At 32.5% G+C, this 9199-nt stretch overlaps 1 protein-coding gene across 1 annotated transcript; it reads right to left on the bottom strand.

The window, feature by feature from the left end:
• Positions 1 to 1442: 1442 nt before the first annotated feature.
• Positions 1443 to 8846, bottom strand: Pms2 (mismatch repair endonuclease PMS2). Its single transcript, XM_085959624.1, has 8 exons — positions 8607 to 8846; positions 8344 to 8503; positions 7344 to 7487; positions 6916 to 7117; positions 4441 to 6108; positions 3747 to 3945; positions 1872 to 2021; positions 1443 to 1764 (listed from the first exon to the last, which is right to left on the bottom strand). Exons 1-8 carry the CDS (start codon positions 8715 to 8717, stop codon positions 1699 to 1701), a joined length of 2700 nt encoding a protein of 899 aa, XP_085815750.1. The 5' UTR covers positions 8718 to 8846; the 3' UTR covers positions 1443 to 1698.
• Positions 8847 to 9199: the final 353 nt, after the last annotated feature.

The following is a 9199-nucleotide window of genomic DNA, read 5'->3' as shown; positions in this document are numbered from 1 at the left end:
CCTATGAATTTATAATAAAACAAGCGTTACTATTATTTCTTAATCATTTTATGTTTCTCAATGTCTGGAAAATACTTTCTATTCTTTTCTAAAATAATGACAACATCATGAAATAACCTCGACAAGAGTTGAAAGTTTGTTGTGACACATCGTAACCATGACGATAACCATGGTAATAAAAACAAACTTTTCAGTAGGTAGTCCAGAATTATTATTATTAAATATCAGTGTGACCAGTCCAACAAGAACTGATAATTATTATATTTTTTTAGTTCATCACCACACCAATGGCATACCTAGTTTTAAATATAATTATAGCAGGTACATAATTTCTATACACACCACATTAATTATAAATAGTGTAAAATGAGGGTTCAACAAGAAATATTTGTAGGTATTGATGGTATTGATGATTGGAAATGTACCACTATTACTCCTCTTCTTCTTTAACCATAATTTGAGCATATCGTCGGTAGTTTTTAACAAACACGTATCTCGAAAAACACAACATTTCAGGAGAGGCAAATAACAACTTTATTCTCTCAGTTTTTAATTCATAAATAAATTTTCTTCTATGAAATATCCATTTATTATAGTTACAAATATTTTCATGAAAAAAATGTTATGTTTCTTCAATCTATCACACTATACTTTTGACCGATCAGTCATATTGTCGAAGATACGAGAATGCGTTGCAACTTTACAGTGAATCATTCCACAATATTACTGCAGTAAACATGTATCTTGACTTACGAGAAAGAACTTCAGTATAATCATCTGTCGGAGTTCAGTATTCTGTATACTTACAAACACATAACTCAAGATACGAGTTTATAATATTTATAGAAGTCTTTTATTGTGATACGAGTTTTTAGTCATTGCTTAATTCTATTATGTTATAAAGTATGTTTTGCGATACGTGTTAGTGGAATATGTGCGTATTCAAATTCTGAATTCATTACATCAAACAACTCAAAACTGACAATAAATTGAGATACGTGTTTGTAGAAAATTAGCGACGATATGGACACCACACGGTGCCTCCAAGAATCCCCGACACTCGCTATAGTCTTCTTGCGTCTTACCAGGCCATGGCAACATCCTATTGCTCTGACATATACACTCTGTGGATAGTATATAATAAGTATGCAAGTCATACATTGCTAGGGGTCGGCAAATTTTAATATGACAGTAAATTAAGGAATGAGAATAATACCTATAACTTTTGACAGTAGATTTAATGAATTTTATGTTTATATCACAATTTTAAAAAAATCTTTGAATGTTGGAAAAAAAGGTGTACCTACCAATTTGTGAAGTAATGAATTTCTATAAAATTTGAGACTTACGATGGTAAGTGGTATCAGTTAGTCAAACATTTTAAATTGCCTAAGGGCAGCACTTTCGTACTTATACATTAGACAGAAAAAAAACCCATGATATAGAAAAAATGTCTATTTTAATTCAATATAATAGAAAAACATAATCTTATACAAAAAATAAGCTATATCATATTAAGAAGTAAAATACCTATAAACATTTACATTTGACATGATAAAGAGAGTTTAATATAAAACAGAAAGTCAAAATTATCAAGTACCTATCTATATAGTAAAAGAAACATATTCATATAAAAATTGAAATAAAAGTATGTACATACTTCGGTATATTAAAATTTTGTTCTTTGTTTTTAATTGATTAAGACATCTTAACCAAAGCCACATTTATAAGATGCCTGATTGTAGGACGGCCGTGAGGACAATTCTGTAAGAGAGACAATAGACAATTTATTAAAAAAAAACATCACCACTGACCAAAGGCAAATGTAAAGTCAAATTGATACTTAATCATTACTAAGTATTATACTATACCCAAGGTTTTTCGATGACTCCCATGTGGTCGATCAATTTTCGCATGTCAGTTTTGCTTAGTGCAGATCCTATCATTACGGACTTCCTACACGCCCTGGATGCGAACATCATTCGGATTCTGCTCGGTCTGCATATTTCATTAGGCGCCTCCTACATAAATTTATTGTTACAGAATCAATTTTGATATAAGATTACATGGTTCCTTAAGTTTTCAATCGTATTTTGATTATCTCATGAGTTAATTTTTGGAATTTTGGAAACATTGCAGGTTTTATTTGTAATGATTAAAATTTCAACGAAGAGATGTCATAATCCAGTGGTTCTTAACCTTTTCGAAGTCACGGGCACTTTTACTCAAAAGAAAAAATTGCGGTGCACCAAAATCAAACGGTCAGAAAACAATGAAAAATATGCGGACATAACTATTATTACAAATTAAACAGATTACATAACAAGCGAAGAAAAAAAATATTAAAGAAAAGATGATATATACATAAATTATATGGAAAAACTGTAACTAAAATTACACTTAACAAAATGGAATTTATTTGATGTGAAAATCTATATACCTGATACCAGCAAGTGGCGCCTGTGAGGCCAATGGAAGATGCGTGCAATCGATTCGGCAAAATCGAAATCACATTAGATCTTTCGTCGGCTTTCATAATTTCTCGAAGGACTTTTCGGTTTTCACTATTTTGCGTGCTTTTATCATTTTTTTCGCGGTGCACCGGTTAAGAACCACTGTCATAATCAATAAATCATATAAATCCTCATATATTATAATGAGCGAGAAATAAATTTTTGTTAACAGGTACTACAATGTGTCATTTATTCAATTCAAATGTAGAGGAAGGACGGATTCTTCTGGCATTGCGGTACACCTAATTGAGTCGCCTGCACTGCCACAAAAATCTGACGCCATTCTACAGTAAAATCTCAATGTATCAAGCTATTTCGAGTGAGGGCGCATCCGTTATATAATAAAATAGGTTTTCCAAACTCCTATGTTAAAAAACTTATAAAACAATGTTCAAACACAAAAATAAATATTTACACATCAAAACATCGGCTGGCATGCTGTTAAAACTGCTGGAGAAAGTCACCCATGCAACAACAAAACCAATTACCATGCAGTGCTGTGTACATAATCATGTGCTAGTCACACGCTTTTTACGAACGCGATTATTTACGAACGGTGACTCATGATACACAGACCGGAATTTTTTTCATTAAATTGAACATTGACATTGAACTATTCAATTTGAACTTCTACTCAGGGCCTATTTTCACAAATAAATGTTGTTTGGATGTTATTAAAAAAAACATGTGTGCAATAGGCTTTACAATTACATTCATATTCTGATCGTGACCATTGAATCAACCTTTGGTTAGATCAGATGCCATTATTAATGTCTAATGTCAACATAATGTCCTGTATTGCAATAATTCAGATACTATTAAGTACCAAATACAAGGAGACAACAACATTGCAATAATTGTACAATTATAGCCTGGATTCAAATTATACTTTCACGACAATAAATGTTTACAAACAAAAATGCTGATTGTTTCATCTCACCAATCTCATTTTCCAAGTGTAAGCGAGACATTTTTATTGTTATTGTGTGCTGTGCGGTGTATTTAGTATATTTTGTCGCCAGGGTCGCTACTATCATTAAACCGAGAATATGCACATGTCGCACGAGTTGCAACTTTCGTGTGAAAATTGGAAAACCGTTAAACAGTGTTGCAACTTGCAGGACAACAAGTGTTTTCATTTATTTTTATGGTCGCAAGCAATATGTACTGCCAGCAGTAGATCTATTAAATTTTATGTACAGTATGAATCTATTATTGAAATGAGAAGACAACCTTGAGCATGAACAACATTTCTTCTATATCTTCCTTTCCGAATACACAATTTTTTGAAATTGGAATGGTGACCAACTTCACTCGTTTGGTGGGCACCTCATCTTCATTAATCTCAAACGTGAATCCATTTTTCTTACAAATCTCTAAATTGTCAATAAGGATTCTCTCATTGACACCGGTAAGTTCCAAAGGCTGAGGCCTGAAAATGCATAACATAAAGATTAGATAATAGTAAATTTAAACAGGTACCCAGATTCATAATACTTTTGAAAGATTCTACGCCATATTTATGGGCCAATCAAGGACAGTAACAATTTGAGAAGATACAAAGCAGGGCAATTCAATCGATTAAGATTGGGAAACTGTGCTGGCTAGGTCACATGCACCGTATGAACGCCAATGAACCAGCAAAGCGAGTAATAGGACGCAGACAAGAGGCAAATCAACCCTCGAAATAAAATTAAATGAATATGTTTGTTCTTTTGTCCGGAGTTTCATTTGGACAGTAAAAAATACACCTTGATGTATGGTAATTTCAAATGTCTACATCTCGTGAATACATCTGTACAATGAGCTCAAACTATTGGTCAAGGAATTGTCAGAAAAAATTGTAGCCCACTAGACCCTGCCATTTTGGAGCCATTGCATCTAGGACAAACTTTCAGTCATACAGAATAGATATAATGATACTAACACAACAAGTTTCTGATTGGATAAGACAGTTGTCTTCTGGAGAGTTTCAAAATTATATTGCTCATCTGTAGCATGCTGGTCCACGATAAAGAGATCATCGTTTAGGTGCGTAATGATGAATCCGAGATTGAATTGTCCGATGATCCGCATTTCGCTGAACATCTCCTTGGAGATTTCCTTCTCCAGCTCCTCCTCACACTTCTTATTGTTACCCGGAGTAATCTCAGATCGAAATTTGACTTTATCAATAATCGTTTGCGTATTGCTTTCTTTTATTCTGTTGTTTTCAAGCATCAAACCTTTTATATGATTCATCGAAACGTTACATACCGTGACTTTTTTGTTTATATGAATCTTTTCTAGAGTACTGTCGACGATAACTTTTTTTGTTGGTGATTTTTTAGGTGTTCTTCTAACTGGAATATTGCTTGGAACCTGAGAATCATCTATGATATCGGAAATAGTAACGATTTGAGAAAGAGGAACACTGTCTGAAAATCCTAAGAAAACTGTCTCTTTTACAGGACTATTATCGTTTTCACAATCTTTATGATCAATTATGTGATTAGTTTTATCTACATCGTTCTTTGGCGATACATTCAATTCACATTCTGAAACATTGATCATAGTTTCAGAATATTCTTTGCAATTGCTGTCTTCTACCGTCTCATCATCCATATCAACGGAACTTTGTAGATCGATAGATTCTTGAGAATATTTCCTTGACACTTTACATGTAGTCACAAAACTGTCTAATGAAGAAGACTTCCTTTTCAATTCTACAGTTGACTTTTTACTAGATGTAGCTGGCTCATTGGGTGTTGATTTACTAACGAATTGACTTAAAAAGGAAGAAAATATCCTCGGAGAAGACTCACTGTTACTTTTTTGCGGAAGTGAAATATTAACATTTTCTACTTTTAATACAGAAGGAATATTCTCATATAATTTATTTAGTGATACTTTTATAAGCTCCATAATATGTTTCTCTCGATCTAAAAACAATTTTCTCTTATCTGGGGTAACATTCACGTCGACGGCTGACCGTTTCAATTTCAAATCGAAACAAACAAAAGGCGACTGATGCGGATTGTATTGTCGGTATATTTCGTTGAACACTTTCATTAATTTAGTCGGTTCACAGGGGCGCGAATTCACAAAATAAAATTGCCTATCCGTAGTGGATTGTCCGCTTCCGTGACCGCATGACGAAACGAATCCCGTAAAATCAAACGGACGTCTTTTATCACACACCAATTTATAACTGTCAGGTTGTGAATTTTGTTGGACCTGTGACAGATTTTCTTCTGTATTAATATCCTGTTCAGATTTCATTATACTTTCAAGTGTACATGGTATCTCATTAGTGTCATTAGAGGAATCTTCAGACAATTCTAATTCAACATCATCACATTTAATATCCGTTATGTCCACCTGTTTATTCGGCGAATTAGGACTAGCCAATCTGATTTTCTCCTGTTCCAAGTTTTCATAAAATGTTTTCTTAATGTCACCGACATAGCTCTCTGGGTAATGTGGCTTCAAATCTAGCAATGTTTGCAGTTGTTTCACACCAAAAACACAAGCAATGTTATCCCTCAGAGATCCTCCTTGAGTGGCCACCACGGTTGATCTGTTTCCTTTGGATGTTTGATTTGTACATATTATTCTGAAAATAATATTTAAGTATCAATAGACATTTCAAAAATACCAAAAAAATCAGTGTGTACTTACATACGCGCGTTAGAAGTTATACTTCTTTGGCATAAAAAAACAAAATAAACCGTTACCTGAGTCTATTAATATTACAGTGGATTAGGTTGATGAAAATGTAGGCGATTCATCTGTGTCTAATATAGCACATGCTAATTGTAATTTAATTATTGTATTGGACCAAAACTCATCTTTGCCATACAGCGGTTATAATCGATTCAGAAGTGCCTTTGATGAATTAATAAAAAATCAAATTTTAATATATTTTTTGAATTATTTACCAACTCAACATTCACAAAATTTATTTATTTATTGATATATAATTTTACTCATAAATAATACTTACATAAATATAGCCTCAAATCTGGATACACAATCTTTACAATGAAAAATAAATATACACTCTAATATAAATAAAGTTTTATGAATATAAATTAACAGTGTAGAATGTTAGTCTCCAGAAATTTGTTTATAAACATATATATTTATTATAACACAATTTTGGTTATGTTTACAACACATGCTGTTTACTTGGTTGTGTTGAACGACTAACTAAATGATACTATGCGCATGCGCATGTACCCCTGACACCGAAATGAATATAATTATAATAATAAATTATGTGTTGCATGGCACGCGCAACTTCGTCACATGCCAAAAATACACTCTGATCTGTTTTCACAAACGCGCCAAAAGAACTTCAAAAATAAATGTATTCATATTAAATAATTGTTCTTTTATAGATAATTTCATAATTACTTACTTTACTCCAGACGATATTAGACAATAGGCATAAAGCAGCTGAGTCATTTTATTAAATTCTCTTTTCAAATTTCGATGGAACTCTTTTTGTCTCACAGGTAATGTACTAAATACGTTTGAGAGGGAAACAGTTGTTCCAACTTGCCGGGCACATGGAGTTATTGTTTTAATTTCGCCTTTATGGTCATATTCAATTTTTGATCCTGAAATAGAATAAAAATTTAATTTATGCAACCATAATAATTAAATTATGTATTAAATGAAGTATTCAATACAAAGATATTGAATAAACCTATAGAAACGAGACCTAAATAATATTATAATACTGAAGCTGATAAAATATTACTAAGGTCAATGACTAAATTAACTGAAAGTTTGGTAACAAAGTTTTAGTTCATGTTACGGTCAATTATAAATATATTTCAATACCTATATCAGTAGATGTATGCCTTGTGGTAATAACAAGGTTCGCTAAAGAGGCCAAAGAGCTAAGGGCTTCTCCGCGAAAGCCAAATGTAGATACGCCCAATAAATCGGAGAATTCCCGTAATTTGGATGTGTGATATTTCAAAGCTGAAAAAAGGGGAAAAAAACTTAAACCAAGCATACTTAATTAATAATATTATCTGTTGTATTGGTAATTAAGTCCAATCCAAGTTGATGTAAGTATGTGGTATTTGTAACTACTTACTTCGGTTGCACTTTGAATGATATAAGTAAATCACTATATCGTGGGACCATTGGGACTGTGAAAGCAACACGCAGTTGTATTGGTAATGATTGCTAGCATTGAAACAGGCTTTGCGTTGTAGCAAACAATACTAATCCACCTGCATATCGCTCATGATGCCACTGTAGAAGGATTTAACTTCTATGACTGAGACCATACCATTGAAATTAAATGTTGAATCCAGAAAGAAAATCAGGACAGCTTTTACACGACTGAGGAAGAAATTACTATTAAGTTATGATCTAATCCTGGAAATGAGAATGAAAATGGTAAAATGCCAAGTATGTCTTCTCAGTGCTATTATATGGAATAGAGGCGTGAACATTCGCAGAAACGATACTCAGGAAACTCGAAGCGTTCAAAATGTAGGTGTACAGTGGAAGGACAATGTTACAAATGCTGACATGATGCCGAGCAACTAGAAAGTTTAAATACTTTGTACATATTATGCGGCATCCAGAGAGATACAATATACCTAATTAATATTATTCTAATTAATCAAGGGAAGATTTTCAGTACGCGGGGTCTGGTAGAAGAAGAATGTCAAGGCTCAAGAATCTCACAGATCCGTTTGTGCTCAGCACTCCATCCTCCTTAGAGCAGTGAAACAAAGAAAAAATGCCCAAAATGATCATCTGCATTCGATAACAGATATTGCACAGAAAGCAGAAGAAAAACATTAAATAATAATTTTCTAACTCAGTCCGGAAAAATTGTCTTTCACTACGCCTGAACCGTTGTCGGACACTTCAATATTATCTTTTCCATATTCTTTTAAACGTATTTCAACTGTTGTTGCTCCGGCATCTAAAGAATTTTCCAACAATTCTTTCACAGCAATTGCCAAATTTAGCACAACCTGCAAAGCAATAAATAACATTATAACTCAACTATTAAAATAGCAATCAACAAACCCTATCACAATATCACGGTTCAGGATCGTCAAATTGATCTACACCTACCTGCCCAGAACAAATCCGGTGTACGGTATCCTTATTGATAGGTCTAATAGATTTAGCAGATTCAGTTGTTACATCCAGACAATTCTCGTTTTCGTTTTCAAACGAGGCCATTGTTAAAATAAAGTGGATTAAAACCACACTTAATAGTATTCATAGACTAATATACTTTTAATATTAATATGTAATGTAATGACTTAGATAAGGTTATGTTGTGGCATTTGTCAAAAATTTTAAAGCTATAACCGCGCTTTTTGTTCTGTCAAATTTATAACATAGACAACAGACTTTTACTAATTGAGGGATACTCAGACAATCATTAGTTCAAAAAATGTTGATAACAAACTGTAATGATTATTGAAAAATATAAATATTATAATATACGTAATCGAATTGTTAATTTTCACGATAAAATAAATAGTGTTTTTTAATAATTAAAAGAAAACTCACTGTTGATTGTTTAGGTACATAGGTATATATTTATTTAAAATTAAAGCAACTACTTTATAAAATCTTTAGGATTATTTTAAGTCATTACAGATAGATACATTTTTTTATAAAAAATACTGCGCCATCAAAATTAGTAGAATTTCTTT

Source organism: Rhyacophila brunnea, unplaced genomic scaffold (assembly GCF_057557595.1).
Source record: "Rhyacophila brunnea isolate RB1 unplaced genomic scaffold, BYU_Rbru_1.0 scaffold_9, whole genome shotgun sequence".
Classification (NCBI taxonomy): Eukaryota; Metazoa; Arthropoda; class Insecta; order Trichoptera; family Rhyacophilidae; genus Rhyacophila; species Rhyacophila brunnea.
This window is presented reverse-complemented; position numbering and strand designations above follow the sequence as displayed.

Excerpts from the sequence above, each read along its gene's own strand:
- Pms2 (XM_085959624.1), bottom strand. The coding sequence starts at position 8,717 with ATGGCCTCGTTTGAAAACGAAAACGAGAATTGTCTGGATGTAACAACT. Across the intron at positions 8,504-8,606 it reads ACCGGATTTGTTCTGGGCAG|GTTGTGCTAAATTTGGCAAT; the intron begins GTAGGTGTAGAT and ends ATTGCTTTGCAG. Across the intron at positions 2,022-3,746 it reads AAATGTTGTTCATGCTCAAG|GAGGCGCCTAATGAAATATG; the intron begins GTTGTCTTCTCA and ends AAATTTATGTAG.